Source organism: Lissotriton helveticus, chromosome 3_2 (genome assembly GCF_964261635.1).
Source record: "Lissotriton helveticus chromosome 3_2, aLisHel1.1, whole genome shotgun sequence".
Lineage (NCBI taxonomy): Eukaryota > Metazoa > Chordata > Amphibia > Caudata > Salamandridae > Lissotriton > Lissotriton helveticus.
This window is the reverse complement of record NC_136062.1, coordinates 354,348,551-354,372,338: the sequence shown is the minus strand read 5'-3', so window position 1 is coordinate 354,372,338 and position 23,788 is coordinate 354,348,551. Positions and strand designations below refer to the sequence as shown.

At 46.5% G+C, this 23,788-nt stretch overlaps 1 protein-coding gene across 1 annotated transcript in view; it reads left to right on the top strand.

Annotated features, from left to right (window-relative positions):
• The window catches only part of SLC6A5 (solute carrier family 6 member 5), a 289,164-nt gene that overhangs the window by 14,159 nt on the left and 251,217 nt on the right, over positions 1-23,788 (top strand). The window contains exon 2 of the mRNA XM_078684550.1: positions 3,434-3,569. Coding sequence (XP_078540676.1) covers positions 3,434-3,569 — 136 coding nt within the window. The remainder of the gene's footprint in view (positions 1-3,433; positions 3,570-23,788) is intronic.

Here is a 23,788-nt window from a genome sequence, read left to right as displayed (position 1 = left end):
AAGCATCCGAGGACCGGCCCGGTTTCGAGGTAACACCTCTCATCAGCCCGGCTAGCTTGATTCCAGTGGTGTGGAGTGCCTGGGACTCACGTCTGAGCATCCCCAGTACACTTAGAGCGGTAATTGCAAACACAACAGTGATGGACAGAATGTGGATCAATGTCACACATTCACCCCAGTCCAAAGATCTGGGCCCAAATCCATCGTTTTTCCACTCCACACCACCCTGGGTTAGACAATGGAGATATGCAAATCAGCGCTGACCCTGTGCCCCATGGGAACAATCCAGTCCGAACTACAAAAGCCATGTCCTTCCCGGAACGGAAACAAGCATCCGAGGACCGGCCCGGTTTCGTGGTAACACCTCTCATCAGCCCGGCTAGCTTGGTTCCAGTGGTGTGGAGTGCCTGGGACTCACGTCTGAGCATCCCCAGTACACTTAGAGCGGTAATTGCAAACACAACAGTGATGGACAGAATGTGGATCAATGTCACACATTCACCCCAGTCCAAAGATCTGGGCCCAAATCCATCATTTTTCCACTCCACACCACCCTGGGTTAGACAATGGCGATATGCAAATCAGCGCTGACCCTGTGCCCCATGGGAACAGTCCAGTCCGAACTACAAAAGCCATGTCCTTCCCGGAACGGAAACAAGCATCCGAGGACCGGCCAGGTTTCGAGGTAACACCTCTCATCAGCCCGGCTAGCTTGATTCCAGTGGTGTGGAGTGCCTGGGACTCACGTCTGAGCATCCCCAGTACACTTAGAGCGGTAATTGCAAACACAACAGTGATGGACAGAATGTGGATCAATGTCACACATTCACCCCAGTCCAAAGATCTGGGCCCAAATCCATCGTTTTTCCACTCCACACCACCCTGGGTTAGACAATGGCGATATGCAAATCAGCGCTGACCCTGTGCCCCATGGGAACAGTCCAGTCCGAACTACAAAAGCCATGTCCTTCCCGGAACGGAAACAAGCATCCGAGGACCGGCCCGGTTTCGAGGTAACACCTCTCATCAGCCCGGCTAGCTTGATTCCAGTGGTGTGGAGTGCCTGGGACTCACGTCTGAGCATCCCCAGTACACTTAGAGCGGTAATTGCAAACACAACAGTGATGGACAGAATGTGGATCAATGTCACACATTCACCCCAGTCCAAAGATCTGGGCCCAAATCCATCGTTTTTCCACTCCACACCACCCTGGGTTAGACAATGGCGATATGCAAATCAGCGCTGACCCTGTGCCCCATGGGAACAGTCCAGTCCGAACTACAAAAGCCATGTCCTTCCCGGAACGGAAACAAGCATCCGAGGACCGGCCCGGTTTCGAGGTAACACCTCTCATCAGCCCGGCTAGCTTGATTCCAGTGGTGTGGAGTGCCTGGGACTCACGTCTCAGCATCCCCAGTACACTTAGAGCGGTAATTGCAAACACAACAGTGATGGACAGAGTGTCATCCGCGAACATCATTGCCGAGATTCTGCGGGAGGCTAATTAGGGGCATCCAGATCCTTTTCTGCAAGCAGAGCACCAATCAAGCCATTATTGTAGAGGCTGAAGAGGGTTGGCGCGAGCACACAACCCTGGCGTACTCCCCGGTTAATGGCTATGGGTGCTGTAAGGTTTACATCCTTGCCATGCCTAATACGCGCATAGTTAGCCTCATGTAGACGTTTAAAAAGTTGAATTAAATATACAGGTACCCCCATCTCGTTCAAGACCATCCAAAGTTTCTCCCTGGGCACTAAGTCAAATGCAGACCTCAGGTCTACAAAGATGAGGTAGAGACTGCCCCCCTGCAGGCTGACGTTCTTCCAGTACACCAGTTGCAATCTCTGTACTTGGTCCAGGGTCGCAGCTTTTCCCCGAACCCAGCCTGCAGAGCGGACAGTACCCTCTTCTCTTCCATCCAAGATTGTAGCCTAAGGAGTAAAACACGTGCAAATACTTTCTGCGGTATATCTATTAAACTAATTGGTCTATAATTAGTAGGGAGGAGTGGGGACCCCTTTTTAAAAATCGGAATTATTTCCGCACCAAGCCAGCTCGGGGGAATCTTCATACCTTGCATAATTGCATTAAAAAGCATCCAAAAATAAGGCGCCCAAATGGATGTTTCAGTCTTAAAGAGGTCTCCAGGTATCTTATCTAGGCCTGGAGCCTTACCCAGGCCATCCTTCCCAAAGCGCCCTGTTTTCGTATAAGGTCCCACCGCACCATCAAGCAGAAAGGTTAAATCCCCTTTAGCTATGGGGTAGGGCAGCTATTTGCGAGAGCAGCTCTGGGCAATTGCTCCTTGGCATATAGGGATTGAAAGTGCTCCCGCCAGACTTCCTCATCCAAATTTGGTTCAATCGCACTACGGGGGGATGACGATCCTGTGTTTACCACTCCCCAAAGTTTCACCTCAAGCGCTCCGAATACAGAAAAACAAGTTAAAAACTACAATTGAATGTCAATAGTCAATTCCTATTTGTAAAGCACAAACAAATCACTCCCTTGAGATGTTTCAAGGCGCTGGGACATTAAGTGAGAGTCACGGGATGCTAAGCTGAGCTCCCGCCAGCCCTGGGTTCAAACTGGGAAACCCGCTCTCTGGATTCAGCCGCTCTGACCGCTGAGCCACACCACGCGCTCAATACACTCCAATGATTCTTTTTTTGATTCCCGAACATACATTGTGAAAATGCGAGAACAGCAAAACATGTTTTATTCAAATATCTCATAAATAATTTTGTGAACAAATTCGAGTCAAGGTGGCCCTATGGAACGAAACAGTAACCGCGAGAAAAAAACTGGACAGTGCAATATGTTTTTTTCCAGCTGCAGGCACAGTACAGGAACAGCCTGTCTTCCATTTCTGTAGAAGACCCAACGCTGACCCCGTACACACTTGGAGATGAATACAGCGCTCGGTTTAATAACAGGTATTATTGCGTGTAATAATATCGACCAGCAAAACATAACGGGTCATAGCATAACATCACTCTGTTACATAACGAGCACATACATACTATAACAACATGATATAACATAACAGAATGTACTTTAACTGAACATCAGAACTTGGCATAAAATAAGAACAAAAGATAACACCATAATGCAACGCACCACCAATCTCAGAAAGAATTGTCCTTTCCAGGACGTTATCCTTCCTACTTCCGGTATTGACCACTTGCCGTGAGCCCCACCCCCCCAATAATCGTGTTATGAACATTTGTAAATGGGTCGGATGCTCGTTGCACCTTGACCCATTTCCTCTCGTGTCATTGGTTGTTATCGTTGTGTAGACTGGTTCTGATTGGACTGAGTACCTTTGCTTGTCATTGGCTGCTTGAAGTGCCCCTGCACGCGGCATCCCCTGGTTGGACCGAGTGCCCTTGAAAGTGCCTAATGATTCTTTTGTTTCCGTTTCTTCTCAGGATGACGATGGCGACGAGAACAAAGCCCGGGGGAACTGGTCCTCCAAGCTGGACTTCATCCTGTCCATGGTGGGCTACGCCGTGGGGCTGGGCAACGTCTGGAGGTTCCCTTACCTGGCCTTCAAGAACGGGGGAGGTAGGTGGCCAAGGTGATCCGCCTGCACGAAGGCTACAGGCCTACATGACGTAGGGTTGCCCCGAGCAACTCAATACAGTAAAATGCAACATCGGATATACCAAATACCACAACACAACATGACACAACACAACATAACATAACACAATACAACTTAACACAGCATAGCCTAGCAACATTTCATTGAATAGCACAATTGATTTATGCATGTAACATACAAAACATGACATACAATAGCCCACTGTAGCACAGCAGAACTTAACACTACATAAAAAAAACACGACACACCCTCACAGTGGCAAAAATAGCTGAAAGCCTTTAACACTGACCCCTGAGTGAAACAGCCAGTGTGTGTGTGTGTGTGTGTACACCAGTCACATGCATTTTTAGTGTACCCAGTGTTTCACTCTTCCTACATCGGCAAAATGAGTATGTGTGCGGTCCAAATTATGCCACAGTGTAGCTGTATGTAATAGACCATAATATATCATTCAATAATAAAAAATAACTTTACGTAGGAAAGGAATTAACACAACGTAATGTGTTATACATGCCCTTATGCGATCATATGCCATATCATATACCAGGCATACATTACCCATCGCATCTAGATTATGTGGTTCTGCAGCCACATCATTTTTCACACAATTGTGGATTTTTCACACTTCACAGCTAATTGAGAATCTGCAGCATTATTTGCAGAATTGAACAAAATAATTGGTTCTATTCACTAAGGGAAATTTGGTTGTAAACTTACTCTACAACAGAATTTATCCTTTCTTGCCTGCCAGGGATTCCTGAGAGGCGAAATCCCATTTATGTATGAAGAGACATTTTCTGTAAACCCCACTCAAGAAGTCAGAAGTGGACATTCCAAGCCATGGTGGAAATATTTTACTAATAAATAAAATCAAATCTCTATTTAAAGCTCCCTGATGTGGATAACTGCAGATCATGGGAATAGGGTCCTGCAGTAAATGTAACACGACCCCTCTGCGTAAAGGGAGCCTCCCGCAACAGAGATAGGGAAGTGATACCACTTCCCCTGGGATCACAGCTTACTGGACTTTGGACGTTGCTTTGACTCGTCTACCGGTTTGTGCTCCCCGTCGCCCTTCCCCTCCTCTTTCCCTGCGGTGTCCTTCACCCTCCTCTCATCTTTCCCGCCTTCATTACCTGACTACTTCCCTAGCTCCTTCCCTCTCCCCTGAATTTTTCCCAATGCCTGCTCTTCCCCTTTCGTATTTGTGCATATTGTTTATCTTGACCATATAAGTAACTATGTTGCCATGCTCTAATAACTGTTTAATCTTTGTAACAATTTAACCTGTAACTTTGATCTGATGCTCATGTAAAGCGCTCTGATACCTCCGGGTCTATCCAGCGCTATATAAAATCTTTAAAATAAATAAATAAATAAAATAAATGACATAATAGATAACGGCATATAACATTACAGTCAGTCAAAGGAGCTTTATTTCGGTAAAATACCATAAAAAGGCCATACAAACAATACACACATCAGAATTACACAGTAAAAACAGATTATGGATGATTTCAATAAATCTAAAAATCTAATATAGTACAGTTCCTACAAAAGTTAAAAGGCATCTGTTAAAAACTAATATATCAGTATAACAAAATATTGAAAACGAAGTATGCCATCCCCTGAAAATAACCCTTAGCCAAGAGACATCAAGAAGAGCCGCTAGCATTGCGGAGGATATTCTACTGTACATGCGGCGAAGTGTGCGCTTCCAACTTTACTATTGTACACCTCATATACCACATAGACTGAAGAAATCTAGCTTCGGCAAACACTATCAGGGGGGTGGTGTCATATTTAAGAATCCAAAAAACCTCCCTGTAGTCCCTAGCCCTACATAGCTGCAGGATCCATTTCTCCCTTGCCCTGGCGTAGGAGGGGTAGAAGAGCAGAACGTGCAGATCTGTCTCTCTGCTACTCGAACACCCCGGGCAAGGTCTCACCCTAGGGGGGGCATTCAGGTGTAGGTGTTAGGGCCCCTCAACGGCAAAGAACCGTGTCTAAACTGTATAAATAGTTTCTTGGCCAAAGGAGGCTGAATATCATCCAAGAAAACTTCGAACCGAGGGTGAGCCTTGATATTCAAGAAGATATTGGTCAACCTGCCCTTGGAAGGGTTACTTGTAATAGATTCCATTCGGTAACTCCTTAGTGCCATGTTCAGTGATTTCTTGGAGAGCAGGGGGCAGGACTCTTGGGGAGACAACCACATATCACTTCTACCTAGAGCGTGGCAGAGGTGCTTAATATAGTTTAACCAGGGTATTTTCCCCGAGGTGCCTCTCTGCAAAATGTCAATCAGGTACTCCCTATAGCTCAAAAGCTCACGGGTCGACCAGAGACGTCTCCAGTACAGGAGAGGACGATTTGCTGCAATCTCCTGAATAGGTACCAGGCCCAGGTTCAACCGCAGTGGAGTCAGAGGAGAGCTCATAGGCAAGCGGAGCTAAGGCCTAATAAAGCATTATAACATTACTTAAAATACATGATCACAGAAAGTACACTGGCACATAAACTACTCTGGTATGGAAAATATATCATAACATAACAACATGTAACATACAAGGCAACATAATATATGAATTAGCATCAATACATTAAATTGGACTGTATAGGCAAGATATCTTAGCAGGGATTTTGCCAGGTATTTGCCGAGCCTCCGCCCCTCACAGACACCTCCCTTCCGTCCCGTGGCCTTGTGGGTACCGCCCCCACTCTCCTCCGAGGCAATAGATCACACAAAGAACATACTAAGAGTTATCTTTGGCTTAATGGTCGTAACAACCCCAGCCGTATTTTATTAAACAAGACAAACACATTAGAGCTTTGTGTATTCAAATACTCAGAAACCCCCATTACACTCTATACAAAATTCACATCCCATGTTTGAGTATAAATATTATCTATAATGTTTGTGTATGGCTAACCTTAACGAGACTCTAATATATAGCCATTCCTAATCCTAGACTAAAGATATAGACATTTTTATATTTATTTTATTAAATGTATATTGCGCACAGCTACCCGTAATAGGTTTCCCGGCGCCAGGGACAGACTAAAGAAGAAAACAAGCAATTGCTAAAAAGAAGAAAAGAAGAACAGAGTCAAACTAGAACAGAAAAGTTTTCAGTTTTTTGCGGAAAACCAAAAGGTTGGTTTCAGTTTTTAGCGCCAACGGGAGAGCATTCCACATCTTTGGTCCCAAGTGTGCAAATGAGCGACCACCCATTTTTGCCAGTCGGATTCTTGGAACTACGAAGTAGGCATTGTTTGATGACCTGAGAGAGCGACTGGGCTGATATGGCTGGACAAGATTTTGCAGATAGATAGGGGCAGAACCCTGACGAATCTTAAACAAAAGACATAAGGTTTTAAAAACCACACGATCAGGGATTTTTAACCAATGAAGGTCACGCAGGGCTTGCATTGCAGACATTCTCCGCGGAACATTGCACAAAAGGCGGGCAGCTGAGTTCTGTACAACCTGGAGTTTATTCATTGTAGCTTTATCAGCTCCTAGATAAAGCACATTGCCATAGTCGATACGGGACATCACAAGGGCCTGCACGACAATTCTTCGAGTAGACTCAGGCAACATCCATATGATCTTCTGCAACCAGCGTAAGGTGTTAAAGCAGATTGCAGCAACCTTAGTTGCCTGCTGTCTCATCGAGAGTTTTTCGTCGATCAGGAAACCGAGGTTACGAGCAACTGGCACGGGGATAGGTAACGGACCCATTTCACTGGGCCAGTGTCTAGAGCCCCACAGACCTTTATGTTTGCCTAGTATGATAACCTCAGTCTTTTCTCCGTTGAGCTTTAGCAGATTGACTTGCATCCAAGCCTCAACGCGAGAAAGGCCAGTTTTTAGGGCAGAGATGTCCTGAGCCCTGCTGCCAGACAGAGAAAACACAATCTGCGTGTCGTCTGCATATGAGTATATAGACAGACCGGCGTCCTCTACGATAGAAGCAAGTGGTCTGATGTAAATATTGAACAACAGAGGGCTCAATATAGACCCTTGAGGGACGCCGTGAGCAGATGAGTGGATCGCCGATTCAGCTTTGTTTGAAAAAACCTGAAATGTGCGCTCATTAAGAAATGAGGCCACCCAGGCTAGCGCTGGTCCAGCAACACCAAGGGAGCGGAGGGACTCCAATAGAATGGAATGAGACACGGTATCGAAAGCCGCGCTTAAATCCAGAAGGATAAGCGCAAAGGTCTCACCGCTATCAATACCGTGTCGGAGTCGCTCGATCACCCCAAGGAGTGCGGATTCGGTGGAATAATTAGCGCGAAAGCCTGTTTGGGATGGATGAAGATATCCCGTTTTTTCAACAAAATCATTTAGCTGGATATTAACATGACGTTTTTAGTATTTTAGAGCAAGCTGGAAGCAGGGATATAGGCCTAAAGTTGGCAAGATTAGTGATGTCCGCACCAGATTTTTTTAGTAAAGGAACGACCATGGCATGTTTCCAGTCCTGTTCAACCCGAGATTCACTAAGGGAGATGTTAAGTAACCTCATTAGGAATCTCCGTGGTTCAAGGTCAAGTAGTTTCAATATCTTCATAGGGACAGGGTCCCGAGGAGAGCCTGACCTAATGCTTTTTAAGCACAACAGGAAGGATAAATCATCAAATGGTTTCCAGTTGTAAAGGAACTCAGTGGGAGAGACGGAAGCATTGCAACAATGACCAAGTAAGGAGAGATCAGTTGGTGGTGGAAGGGAGGCCAAGGATTGATGGATGCCCTCAACCTTATATATAAAAAAAAATCTGCAATAGCGTTGCAATGTATACCATCTAAAGCCGGCAGCGCAGGAATGGTATCAACACCTGTAAGTTTCTTGACAGTGGCAAAAAGAGTCCGAGGACAATTCTGCGCTGAGGTGATGGTAGAGGTAATGTAAGAGGCCTTGGCACGTTTACAGTTTGCATGATAAAGTTTTAATTCATCTTTGTAAGTCATTTTGGAAGAATCGGAGTAAGACAATCTCCACTTCCTCTCCAAGGCTTTACATTTAGCACGTTGGATTTTTAACTCATCCGAGTACCAAGGTGCTGGCGGGCGCAAGGATGTATGTTTACTGCCAGAGCGAGGAACATGAGCAGACACTGCATCTGTTAGCCACCCACAAATGGGAGCATTCAAATTTTGCTCAAAGTTAGAGAAGGATGGAATTGTCTCAGTCAGACGCAGATTAAAAGCAGCTATATTGATCCTGTCCCAGCGATAAGATGATTTAATTTTCTCTGCGTGAACACTAGCCATGTAGAGACCAGGTGGTAGCACAAAATGTATTGCATAATGATCAGACCAAACAAGCGGGCGCGCCAGGTGAGTGCAGTCAAATGCAATAGTGGAAATAACTGGGTCCAGAAGGTGACCAGCAACATGAGTGGCTCCGGTATTGCAAAGTTTGAGGTTAAAAACCTCAAGATCAGAAAGAAAAGATTTGTTAAGGGGATTGCTGACATCATCTAAATGGATGTTTAAGTCACCAAGAATGGTGAAATTATTCGATTTCAAAAGTATTGCTGATAGGCAATCAATAAGTGAGGAAATCCAGGAAGTAGCATTTCCAGGCGGCCGATAAATTAACAGGCCAGAAAGCGTCAATCGAGGATTGATCATAAGTTTGAACAATGCAGCCTCACTACCTGGAAGATGTAATGCTTCCAGTTTGCATTGGTAGGTGGATTTAAAGATGATTGCAATACCACCCCCTTTACCTGAGGGTCTGTCCTGATGCAGCACAACATAGTTAGGAGGAATAGCTGCAGCAATGTCCGGACCCGAACTAGCATGTATCCAGGTCTCGGTCAAAAACAGAGCATCAGGGGATTCCTCAGTAATGAAATCGAAAATGTTTAATTTATTCTTGGGAAGCGATCTACAATTTAAGCTCCAAAAATGGAGCGAGGAGGGAGGAGAAATACAACCCCTAGTAGGCTTCCTTTTTCCCCTATGGTGCTTTACACACTGTTGTGTTTCGGAAAGCTGCATTTTACCAGTAGAGAAGCCGCAACCAGCACATGAAAAATAGTGATAAGGCAAAGTACATAGGGTACATGAGGTGGGGAAGGAGGATCGCAAAGAATGAAGTATCGCTGAAGAATAATATACGCGGCCATGCCGAGTTAACATACCTGAGGTTGAGTTGACAGAGGGCAGCCCGTCCTGCAGCCCGTCCTCAGCGCGGACGGGCGCAGACGGGCTGAACTCAGGCGTAACTCCGGCGGAAATCCGGCAATCCCGCTGCGCGATGACGCTGCGCGTCAGCATGGCTCGCTTAAATGTGCGTCCAGCCAGAAAGACTAGACTGCGCAGAACGCCTGGCGTCGTCAGCCCCACCAAAGATGGCCGCTACTCCGAGACGTGGTCAGGGACCTGCAAAATGCGGTGTTCTGAGCAATTATATGCGGTCAGCGGGAATGAGTGCGGTAAGCTGTAGGCCAATATACAATTATCGAACTTTAAAAACAGGGTTTAAAATACAACAGAAATAAAATAATAAGGACAAAAACGGGAATTTTAAAAGCTGCAAATGCAGCGTTAGCCAGCCGAGGTCTTCTCCGTGTAGCGCAAGCTTGAAAAGCGCCCACCTGAAGGTTTGCCTCGCTGAAGTGCGCGTCCAGCCAGAAAGACTAGACTGCGCAGAACGCCTGGCGGCGTCAGCCCCACCAAAGATGGCCGCTACTCCGAGACGTGGGCAGGGACCCGCAAAATGCAGTGTTCTGAGCAATTATATGCGGTCAGCGGGAATGAGTGCGGTAAGCTGTAGGCCAATATACAATTATCGAACTTTAAAAACAGGGTTTAAAATACAACAGAAATAAAATAATAAGGACAAAAACGGGAATTTTAAAAGCTGCAAATGCAGCGTTAGCCAGCCGAGGTCTTCTCCGTGTAGCGCAATATACATATACATTTGTTTCTGCATATCCTGAATGAGCCTACGGGCAAGGTCATGACTGAACTAACTACGTGGTACATCTACCCCCCCCCAGAGTGACCTTGCGCAGGAGGCCCGTCTACTCAGAAGGTTATCTACCTATAGGGCACCCACTACGCCCTCAAATACCTCCCCAAGGGGCTGCGCTGTTCTGCTTACTGGGGGCCCAAGCACGGTTGCAGGGATTGGCCCCAACCCTGCACCCTCCAGTCGACCGGCCGTGAGCACCCCCTGGAGTACTATGATAGGCCACTGTCCCCTAGCTACCCCCATTAACAATGGGGATGCCTACTAAGGAACATAAATGCACCACCAATCATGACCTCACCGAAGACCTAGGATACCATACATGTAAAATACGAAAATATGCAAACCTGAAAAAAAAAGTTGTTTGGATAACCCACAATGCAACAACCAACTGCCAGAAATAATTAGCAACCTGGAAGAACAGAACTTGAAAGTATGCCCCTGAAACAAGAATCGCAATTAATCGCACAATCTGCTGCCTCATGGGATGGTGGGTGGGAAAAAAACGAAAAGGGCACGCTTGAAAGTGACCCCATGCTGTGCCAGGAGACCGGCAGGTCGGTGCTGGCGATGGACTTGAGTGGCGAGGAAAAGACCGTTCTGCCGCTCCAATACGCCCTTTAGAGGAGGCATACAAACCAGCAGGAACTGGCTGTACCTGCTTTATTTGAACCGGAAGTGCTTCAAGCACTTCCGGGGCCCGCTGGAATTGACTAATCAATGGCCGAGGTCAGGATTGCTGCCGGCAGCGTGATCTGCCCCGTCACCAGCCCCGCCCCCCCTTTATAGCGGGAACCGGCGCAACGAGTCCAAGTGCCGCCTCTGCAGATACACAATACAACACTGCTGAACACCACACACCATTCTCTACCACCGAGAGCCGCATGTACCCCTGAGAAGACCTCCCAGTACGAAGGAGGGCCTGTGTGGAAGAGCCTCACAGGCCCTATAGAGTCCCTTCTATTCCACAAGTGTTAGGGTGACCAAACGACTCGAATTTCCCCAGACAGCACCGGTTTTCAGAGGACTGTCAAAAGTGTCGACTGTCTCGACACTTTCGTTACTTTCTAATACATGCCCACATTTTTGGGACAATGGTCTCGTCTTCTTTCACAGCCGAATTTTTCGGTATGCTGTCCTTTCAGTTGCCTCTGAGGTATGAATCATTTATTTGTTTCTACCAGGCATCACAGGAGTAGGTCTCTGCCTGCCTGCTCCCAGAAAAGACACAGAGGGGGCAGGGGGCTGCAAGGTGGAGGTCCTACGATTGATAAGGCTACATTGACAAGATTTACAGGTCTAGAGAACGCGCGCGCACGCAGACAGACACTTTTTATTATGACACTTTTATTTTAAGGTTATGCAAAAATCGGGACAGGCCAGATATGGAGGTAAGACTGAAGTCTTTAGCCCTACTTTTATGTCTGACCTCTTCCCAATCCTGGTCACCTTAACATGGGAGGTGCACGGCACAACCACCATGACATCTGCCAATCTCAACACCCCAAAAGAAAACAAGAGGCCCATTGAGCAAAAATGCAGCCTGCATTAATTAGGGAAACTGACCATTCCTTGGCAGAAACGTGGTGTTAAAATGTGGGGGAAAGGCACGGTAAGTGTTTCCAAATAGACATTACTTTTAAAGTAGTATTTAGGAATAGTTTATTTAGTTGCAGACCTAAAACTCATAAGAAACGTCAACCTAACAGCAACAGCAGCAAACTATTGTCCACTGTGCATCTATTGTGTTGTACAAACATAAGCAGGCTTCTAACAAGGCACGTGATCACGCATCACGGATGTGGGTGCAATTCAGCCCACTGCTGCACTTCCGCATGGGGGCTGCGAACGCGCACGTGCCCTTCGCAGTCGGACGTATTGACGTTTCCAGGCGCGTGCGTGTGTGAGCAGTGTGGTCTCTGGAGTAAGCTGCAGGGTTTGGCGATACTTGGGAGGGGTGGGGGAGTCACTAGCGGGCTCACCCACATCTCGTGGGGGAAGAGTGAATGATGGGGGGTACGGGAGGCATGAGTGTAATGCAAGAATGCTTCGAGAGATATGAAGAAAGGGATGAAGAACAGAATGGATCATGGAATGGAATGGAAGGTGAGTCCAGAGTGTATGAAAGTTGAGTTGATGTTGGGGGGATTTGTTGTTGATTAATGTGTTCTGGAGTTGTTTATGTTTGTGCAGCCTGGTCCTAATAAATGACCTTAAGCATCAGTGTGGCCTGATTATTGAGCTAAACAACGTTGCTGGAAACTTGAATAACACACTACCAGGGCGATAAATACCAGAGATAGCCTTCAATAATATAATTATCGCTGAGCACGGCCAAATTATCGCTGGCCGTTGTTAATACACCCCCAAGTTGTTTAGATAGCGCTACGTGTTTGCGTGAAGGCATCAAAGCGATTAGAGAACAAGGGGCATATTAACAATGGCCAGCGATAATTATAGCTGGCCGTGTTATCGCTGGCCGTGCTTATCGATCATTATATTATCGCAGGCTATCTCTGGTATATATCGTCCTGGTAGCGCATTATTAACAACGTGTTACTCCAGGGCGATAAAAATTCCAGCGATAGTGCGGTCATCGCCCTTTTGCAGGGAACATCGCTGATTTTCCAGCGATGTTCCCTGCAAAAGGGCGGTAACCTTGCTGATAAGACCCACAGGGTTGTTTCCGCATAATCCACCCCATATGTTAGGGATAGGGATGGGCGGAATTTGCGGAATTGCGGTACGCAAATCTCTGAGAAACGGTAAAAAATCTCCGCGAACATGCAGAAATTCCGCGAACACGCAAAATTGCTTGTTCGCGATGCTTTTTTCCTGTTCGCAATCGCTGTTTGCGTGCTCGGGGGGAAATATCTCATGAACACGCACTTTGAGAACGCGAAGTTGCGGAACACAGCATTTTGGGCAATTTCGCGTTCTCCGCAGAACGCGAAATTACCCAAATTCCGCGAACGGAACGGAATTTACCACCCAAGCCTAGTTAGGGATGGCTAAGTCAGGATTTTAGCAGACGTCAGGTTTTGGTGAAAACGGTCATTTTCGCCAAAATCTAATGTGTGCTAAAATCATGTGGGCTGCCTTGTAAATATCATGATGTAAACATCAGCGATATTTGCAAGGTAGTCTATCTTGGGTACGCCTAGTAAAGCTTACTTTGCATCTCATTGGAGATGCAAAGGGAGGCGCTGGGATAAAGGGTGCTAACATGTGATTATTCATGTTAGCACCCTCTTGTAAATAGGGCGCTGGTTTTATCTCTGCTTTTTTGGCTTTGTAAGCCAAAAAAGTGGAGATAAAGCCCTTGTAAATATGCCCCCACATTCTTTTGTTAGGCCCCTCGCCGTGCACCTGTGTGGTTGGTGTGAAAAACACAATACCTAACTGTGGGGCATATTACCAAGGGATAGGGAATTATCGCCGGTTTAGCGGCCGTTTTCGGCCGCTAAGCGGCGATAATTCTATCGCTCTATTAGCAAGCTGTCGCTAACTGATGTTAGCGACAGCTATTAGTAGATAGCGAGCGGTTTGGGGCCTGCTTTGCATGTCAGCGATATTTATCGCTAATGACATGCAAAGTGGTCGTACCCAACCTGTTAGCGACTGAAAGCAGTCGCTAACGTCGCTATCGCCTATTAGCAAGGCAGGTGTAGCGATGGAAATATTCCCGCTATCGCCAAAAACCAAACGCCTGCTCAGACCAGTTCTTAGCCATGTTATCCAATGGGAGGTGGATAACATGGCTAAGAGCATTTGGTCGCTAATGCATGAATATCGCTGTATTCTCAGCGATATTCACGGATTTCGCCTGATTTTTATCGCTTTTGAGATAAACCTTGCTAATAGCAAGTTATCTCAGGGATAAAAAACGGTGATGCACGGCGATAAAAAATATTGCCGCTAACCCTACTTAGCGATAAATATCGCTATTTGTTGGTAATATGCTCCTGTGTTCTGCACTTGTTATTTGTATATAGCGCCTCACGCCAACACTGGACTCTGCTGGGCTTCGCTTGTGACTTAATGACTTGAGGTACAATGACAGCAGTTAATACAGCAGTCGCGTCAATTCTTTTTCAAACAGGTCTTGTATGAGCAGTGAACACACAGTATGAAAGAGGCTACTTTACATGCACAGGGCAGATGACGGGGCAATATCCTCCCAGATGAACTGCCCCTGCCCCTGAATACCGAGCACCATTCCACACTCTGTCCCAGTGCTCGAGCTGGGGCTGGGGACATGTCCTCCCTTCCCCCCCCCCCCCAACCCTTCACCTCCGAATGACGCACATCCATCCACGTCCGAGTCCAGTGCTTTGAGCAGGGAAAGGCACCGCCCTGACTCAAACCATCAGACGCCATAGTCCACCCCAGAATAACCACCCCCTTAATGCCAAACACCATACCATATCCTGGCCAGTGCTCCGAGTAGGGCAGGCATCGGATACAGTTCCATCTCTGGGTAACCCCCCCCCCCCCTTCAATGGCGGACAACCATCTCCATCCTGGCCCAGCACTCCCAGCAGGGCAGGGAGGGTCCCGCCTTTTATCTGACTCACGCAATTTGGCGCCATGGTTCACTCTACGCGCCCCTCCCCTCGTCCTATAGTTCCACACGATAACATCTGCAATTCAAAGATTCCCAAAAATGAGAGAGGCTGAAATGAGCGCCCACGTTTAATGCCCTGGAATATGGGCGGCCATTCAATGTCTCCGAGTCCTCGAAGCCCCGGCTGTGAAAAGATATCAGGCAGCGAGCGCATCGAAGCAAGGCAATCACTGCTAGCAGGAAATCCATGAAGCACCGTGGCCGCTGACTGGGAAATATTTATTACAGTGCATTAATATTCAGTAGAATACAGCGCCGTCGTATTACAACGTGCGTTATTATGTGGTTCTGGAGAATACAGCGCTTGCGTGTTGAATCACACTAGTGTCGAGCTCATCTGTGTTACAACGCACCTTATTCAGTAGTCCTGGAGAATTCAGCGCTTCCATGTAACTTCACACGTTATTCCGTGGCACCGAAAAACCGCGCTCCCGCTTCAGACCGGTATTCTGTAGATCTGGCCAATACACAGCGCTTCTTGTCACATCGCACTAGAGTAGAGCGCTTCCGTGTAAATTTGGACGCTATTCTGTGGTTCTGGAGAATGCAGCGCTTTCATATCTCATCACTCATTATTCTGTGGCTCTGGAAAACACAGCGCTCCCGCGTCACAACACAGTTTATTCTGTGGTTCTGGAGAATACCGCGCTTCCGTGTTACATCGCACTAGAGTACAGCCCTTTCGTGTTACATCTCACTAGGCTTCCGTGTTACATCCTACGTTATTCTACAATTCTGAGGAGTCCAGCGCTTCCCTAGTACATTACACGTTATTTTACAAGTATTTAGAATGCTGCGCTTCAATGGTACATGCAGGTTTTTATGTAGCCATGCAGAATACAACCCTTCTTTATTACATCGCACGTTATTCTGTGTTTCTATAGAAGACCGCGCTCCCGCGTTATTCTACTATTCTGTAGAATACAGCGCTTCCACATGACCTCACGCGTTAGTCTGTAGTTCTGGAGAATACCGCGCTTTCGTGTTACATCGCATTACAGTAGAGTGCTACCATGGCACATCGCACGTTACTCTGCGGTTTTATAGAATACCGCGCTTTCGTGTTACATCGCACGGTATTCTGTAGTTTTTGGTAGTACAACGCTTTCAAATATTACATCTCACGTTATTCCATAATTAATATTCTTTATATTATTATTCGAATAACTAATACTATATAATTGCTCCTTCTCATTCATTCCACTACCATTACTGCTACACATTATAGTAATATTAGTAGCAATAGCTGTTATTGATAATACCAGGATATAATTCATACTTTTGATATCATCCACATATGTAACACTATAACTGCACTCTTCTTAGCCAACTGGCAGTAATAATGTTAGGTACAATATAGCGCTTCGATATTATATCACACGCCATGAACGCCCATAACACATATAAATGTTATATTCTCCACATTGAAATATGTAGCAGTATGACAGTAGAAGTCTCTTTCCGAAGACACGTGATAATAAAATTAATGATAGCAAAAGTAATAACCATAACGGTAATATTGATAACAGCCACAACTAATAACATAACATTATATATATTCCATTGGTACAGCATTGCTATATTACTGTTATGACGATTAATATTATTAACATTATTTTATCGCTACGTTTAAAAGCCGAAAGTACTGGCACTGCAATTTCTTTTTTATTGTAAATATCTCATCTTGACATTTTCATATTTGAAATATATGGCAGGCTAAACTGAAAAAAACCTCGTTTTGAATTTTTTTTTCAATTATACGACGGTGGCGAGTTTACAGATTAGAAAGAGGGAGGGGTGTCGTGAATGTGCAGATTTCAATATTTTTTGCTTTGGTAGAACATTTCAAAGCAATTTGTAATGATCTTTTAAGAATTAACAGGGAGTCGAACCACAGGTGCCGGTTCTAACGCGTCACAGTATATGGTACCGGGAACCCTTAAGACAAGTCACCGGCCACGACAGGAGTCCAGTTAGATATGTCGACCAAGGTATATTTATTTACCGAGGATTTACTTAAATAAAATACTTCGTATATTTAATCGTTTTATAAATAATCGTGTCAGGAAGGAGAGGTGATCACAGCAGGCAGATGACAGGCGTATACAACAGGCAGACGGCAGATTAACACAACAGGCATAGGACAGGTGAACACAACAGGCAGAGTACAAGTCAACACAACAGGAAGAGGACCGATTAACGCAACAGGCATAGAACAGGTGAACACAACAGGCATAGAACAGGTGAACACAACAGGCGGAGAACAGGTGAACACCATAGGCAGATAACAAGTCAACACAACTAACAGACGGAAGTTAAACACAACAGGCAGAGGACAGATAAACACAATAGGCAGAGGACAAGTGAACACAGCAGGATGAGGAAAGGTAAACACAACAAGAAGAGGACCAATTAACGCAACAGGCAAAGGACCGATGAATGTCAAAGGATAGATGAACACAACAGGCATAGAACAGGTAAACACAGCAGGCATATGACAGGCGAACACAACAGGCAGAGGGCAGATTAACACAACAGGCATAGGACAGGTGAACACAGCAGGCATATGACGGGCGTACACAACAGGCAGAGGGCAGATTAACACAACAGGCATAGGACAGGTGAACACAGCAGGCATATGACGGGCGTACACAACAGGCAGAGGGCAGATTAACACAACAGTCAGAGGGCAGATTAACACAACAGGCATAGGACAGGTGAACACAACAGACAGAGAACAGGTGAACAGAACAGGCAGAGAACAAGTCAAAACAACAGGAAGAGGACCGATAAACGCAACAGGCATAGAACAGGTGAACACAGCAGGCATAGAACAGGTGAACACAACAGGTGGAGAACAGGTGAACACAGCAGGCATAGAACAGGTGAACACAACAGGTGGAGAACAGGTGAACACAATAGGCAGAGAACAAGTCAACACAACAGACAGACGGTAGTTGAACACAACAGGCAGAGGACATATAAACACAATAGGCAGAGGACAGGTGAACACACCAGGAAGAGGAAAGGTAAACACAACAGGCAGAGGACAGATAAACACAACAGGCAGAGGACCGGTGAACATAACAGGATGGATGAACACAACAGGCACAGGATAGATGAGCACAACTGGCAGCGGACAGGTGAACACAACAGGCACAGGACAGGTAAACACAACAGGCAGATGACAGATAAGCACAACAGCCAGGGGACCAGGGAAAACAACAGGCACAGCAGGACAAATCATCACAAGAGGCACAGGACAGGTGAACACAACAGGCACAGAACAGGCGAACACAACAGGCAAAGGGCAAGGGTACGCAACAGGCACAGGACAGATGAACACAACAGACAGGCGACAAGGGAAAACAATGGGCACAGGACTGATGAGCACAACAGGCAACTGCAAGCAAACAACACCTCTCTGCGACAGTGCTTGCAAACTGCACCTCTATGCAGCATTGTTAGAGACCTACACCTCCCTGCAGCAGTGCTCCCTAGCGACACCTAACTATAACAGTGCTAGCAAACTACACGCCTATGCAGCAGTGCTTGAAAACTACACCCTCTACAGCAGAGTTAGTAACCTGCACCTCTATGCAGTAGTGTTAGAGAACCACTATAGCAGTGCTTCCAAGCTACACCTCTATGCAACAGTGATAGAGAGGTCGCCAGTTCTCTGTAGCAGTGCTAGCAAACTACACCTCTCTGAGGCAGTGCTAGCAAACTACACCTCTCTGAGGCAGTGCTATCCAACTACACCTCTCAGAGGCAGTGCTAGCACACTACACCCCTCTGTGACAGTGCTATCAAACTACCCCTCTCTGCGGCAGTGCTAGCTTTGCTCTTCTGGAGTGCTAGCAAACTACCACTCTCTGTGGCAGTGTACGCAAACTACATACCAATTCAGTAGTGTTAAAGAACTACACCTCTCTGCAGCAGTGCAAAGGTTATAAAGTCCTTGGTAAATAAACAAATTACAACTTTTCTGCAGGAAAACAAATTACCGGACCCTTCTCAATCTGGGTTCTGGGCTGCACATAGCACTGTAAATCACTGATGAAGGTAGTTGACAGTATAAGACTAGACCAGAACAATGGGCAGTCAGCTATGCTTGTCCTACTTGACCTGTCGATACAAAAGGGGATGATGGACGGAGCGTTTGAGCAAATCAAACACTCACCCCCAGTCAACTGATCTGGGTTTAATCCATCACCATTCTTTAGCCCACTCAGCCACCCCATTTCAGACATGGCCATATGCAAATCAGTCTGACCCTGTGCCTCATGGGAACAGTCCAGCCCGAACTGCCAAGCCATGTCTTCCATGGACCGGAAACAAGCATCCTGGGACCGGTTTCGGATTCATAATCCTCATCAGCCAGGCTATCTTGAATCCAGTGGCCAAGTGAGCAAGGGACCCACGTCTGAGCATACCCTGCCACACTTAGGGCGAACAAAGCGATACAAAAGGGGATAATGGACGGAGCGTTTGAGCAAATCAAACACTCACCCCCAGTCAACTGATCTGGGTTTAATCCATCACCATTCTTTAGCCCACTCAGCCACCCCATTTCAGACATGGCCATATGCAAATCAGTCTGACCCTGTGCCTCATGGGAACAGTCCAGCCCGAACTGCCAAGCCATGTCTTCCATGGACCGGAAACAAGCATCCTGGGACCGGTTTCGGATTCATAATCCTCATCAGCCAGGTTATCTTGAATCCAGTGGCCAAGTGAGCAAGGGACTCACGTCTGAGCATACCCTGCCACACTTAGGGCGAACAAAGCGATACAAAAGGGGATGATGGACGGAGCGTTTGAGAAAATCAAACACTCACCCCCAGTCAACTGATCTGGGTTTAATCCATCACCATTCTTTAGCCCACTCAGCCACCCCATTTCAGACATGGCCATATGCAAATCAGCCTGACCCTGTGCCTCATGGGAACAGTCCAGCCAGAACTGCCAAGCCATGTCTTCCATGGACAGGAAACAAGCATCCTGGGACCGGTTTCGGATTCATAATCCTCATCAGCCAGGCTATCTTGAATCCAGTGGCCAAGTGAGCAAGGGACTCACGTCTGAGCATACCCTGCCACACTTAGGGCGAACAAATATAGCCATGTCTGAACTGGGGTGGCAGAGTGGGCTAAAGAACGGTGATGGAATCAACCCAGATCTTTTGACTGGGTGTGAGTGTTTGATTGGTTCGGATGCTCCGTCCATCACCACCCCCTGTTGTACCGCTTTTGGCTGCCATAAGTGTGGCAGGGTATGCTCTCTGTCTCACTCCTTCTCTGTCTCCCTCCCTCTCTGTCTTTCTCCCTCTCTGTCTTCCTCCCTCTGTCTCACTCCCTCTCCTTCCGACTGTCTCCCTCCCTCTGTCTCTCTCCCTCCCTCCCTCTCTGTCTCACTCCCTCTCTGTCTCCCTACCTCTCCCTCCGACTGTCTCCCTCCCTCTGTCTCCCTCCCTCACTCTCTATCTCACTCCCTCTCTGTCTCACTCCCTCCGACTGTCTCCCCCCTCTGTCTCCCTCTCTCCCTCCCTCTCTGTCTCACTCCCTCTCTGTCTCACTCCCTCTCTGTCTCCCTACCTCTCCCTCCGACTGTCTCCCACCTCTGTCTCCCCCCTCTGTCTCCCTCTCTCCCTCCCTCTCTGTCTCACTCCCTCTCTGTCTCACTCCCTCCGACTGTCTCCCCCCTCTGTCTCTCTCCCTCCCTCCCTCTCTGTCTCACTCCCTCTCTGTCTCACTCCCTCTCTGTCTCACTCCCTCTCTGTCTCCCTACCTCTCCCTCCGACTGTCTCCCTCCCTCTGTCTCCCTCCCTCCCTCTCGGTCTCACTCCCTCTCTGTCTGGTATGAACAGCATATATCTTTATTTACCGACATTGCAAGAGTGTTTATGTGGTCGAGCTGATAATTGGGGACAACATAAGTTACTTTCAGAAACTCAAGGACAAATATTTGGAAACAAACACATTAATTTACTAAAAATGAAAAGTTGTTATAGGGCGACAAAAAATGATGTATAATTAAGAAAAATTACAAGGTATTTTTTTAAGGATAATAATTTACTAAACATGGCAAACTGATATTTTGGAACAAAAGTCGTGTGCTTAAATATATTTCAAGATGATAGTCGATTAATAATTTGAGGACACAGTGATGATATTGAATAATCGGTCAATTGCAGAATGATCTGCCTTACTTCTGAGACGGTTGTTTCATCGATAAAGTGGAGCCATCTTATGTTCTATATTGGTAGATTTTACTAGCTTGTTAAGAACACACATAACAGCTGCCTGAGAACAGATTCTCTTCCAGCAGTGTTCTCTGTCTCTGGTCTCTCAACCAGCAAGATTGAGCTAATCTGATAGACATCTCTGCTAACTACTGAAAAGTGTGAAATCAGTAACGTTTCATGCTTTCATCAAATAAAGCAGATAATCTATCAAAAGAGGCAGGCGGTAAAACTGAATGCAAGAGGAGCTAAAAACGAACACGAAGTTTTCCGGGTGTTGGCAGTTTCACACTGCACACACACATTATTTCTACTACTGAAGAAAGCTGTTTTTGAAGATTTGAAAATTGCACTAACAATTCTTGTTGTAAAAGGCACCATTTGGTCCATTTGTTTTCCTTTGTCGAGTGGGTGTGTGATGGGATGTAGACAGGCGCGCAACACCCTTTGGCCTCAAAGGGCTTCAGCCCCCCTCTCTCCCCCTCCTCCCCCCTCGTGTGTGGCAGCCCGGGATGAGACACTTCCCAGGCCCGCTCACGGCCGCACCCGAGCACTTCACAGGTCGTTAAAGACCTTGTGCATGTTAATAGGGCTTTGTTGTTGCTTGCCCCTTAAGAGCCCCTGCAGCTCCACTCTGCCGATGCGACACACCTACATGTGGTACTGTGTCGCGCCACATAGTTTGGAAAGCTGTGCAGTAGTGTAAGAGAACTACACCTCTCTGCAGCAGTGCTAGCAAACTACAACTCTCTGCGGCAGTGATAGCAAACCACACCTTTCTACAAAAGTGCTAGCAAACTGCACCTCTCTGCAGCAGTGCTGGCAAACTGCACCTCTCTGCGGTAGAGCTGACAAACTACACCCCTCTGCGGGAGTGCTAGCATACTACACCTCTCTGCAGCAGAGCTGGCAAACTACACCTCTTTGCAGTAGTGTTAGAGAACTACACATTCCTGCAGCAGTGTTTCCAAGCTACACCTCTCTCCTACAGTGCTATCCAATTACACCTGTGCTATCCAATGACACTAATTTCTCTCCTCCCGTATTTCTGAATATTTTTAGAGTCCTTTGTTAATAAACAAATTACAACCTTTCTGGAGGAAAACAATCTGGGTTCAGGGCTGCACACAGCACTGTAACATCACTGATGTAGGTAGTTGACAGTATAAGACTAGACCAGAACAATGGGCAGTCAGCTATGCTTGTCCTACTTGACCTGTCAGCAGCGTTTGATACCATCTCTCACAGTACACTGATCCATCAACTGTGGGAGAAAGGGATCAGAGGGAAGGCCCTTAACTGGTCCAAGAGCCACTTAACAGATCGAATCTCGAGGGTCCAAATTGGCACCTTCATCTCTCAAAGTCGTATTGTAGATAAAGGAGTCCCCCAAGGATCTATCGTCATCACCACTCTTTTTAATCTTTATGTGGCCACCCTTGCAAAGGTGATCAGATCCTACGGGTTCGACACAGTGTCGTATGCTGACGACACACAAATATTATTCACCTTGAACACTGACCTCATCCGACACCAAGCTCAGATCCATAACTGCATGGTCCATATCAGTACCTGGATGCAAACTAATCACCTTCAGTTAAACGCAAACAAAACAGAGATCATTCATTTCGGAAACGCTAATGAATACTGGTCCAAAGACTGGTGTCCTCAGTACCTTGGCCCCTGTCCTTCACTCCAAATATATAGTTCGCAACCTGGGAATGATAATTAACAATAAATTGTCCATCAGATACCATGTCAATCAGATATCAGGTATCTGCTACGGTTTATTGCGGAGCTTACGTAAGATTTTCCAATGGATTCCTTTTGAATCAAGAAAACCGCTTGTGCAGGGTCTAATAATCAGTCGGCTCGATTATGGGAATGCTCTTATGGCCTCCATTAATAAAGGGCTTCTCACTAAACTACAGGTATGGCAAAACACTGCTGCCAGACTTGTCCTAAATCTACCATCTCGATCTCCATCGAACCCAAGTCTGAGAGCCCCACACTGGCTTCCCATAAGGAAACAAATACATTTCAAGATCAAGACCTTGGTTTATAAAATCATTTCCGGAAATGGGCCTAGACACTTATATAAAAAAACTCAAATGGTACTAGCCCATTAGAACTCTGTGATCAGGAACCAAGTATCTCCTAACCACACTCAAAAATTGTACCTCCAGGTTTGGTAGAAAACCCTTCTCACATCTTGCACCCACACTGTGGAAAGCCCCCATCCCCTGCAACTACGCATCGAGGTGTAGTTTGCTAGCACTGCCGCAGAGATGTGTTGTTTGCTTTCACTGCCACAAA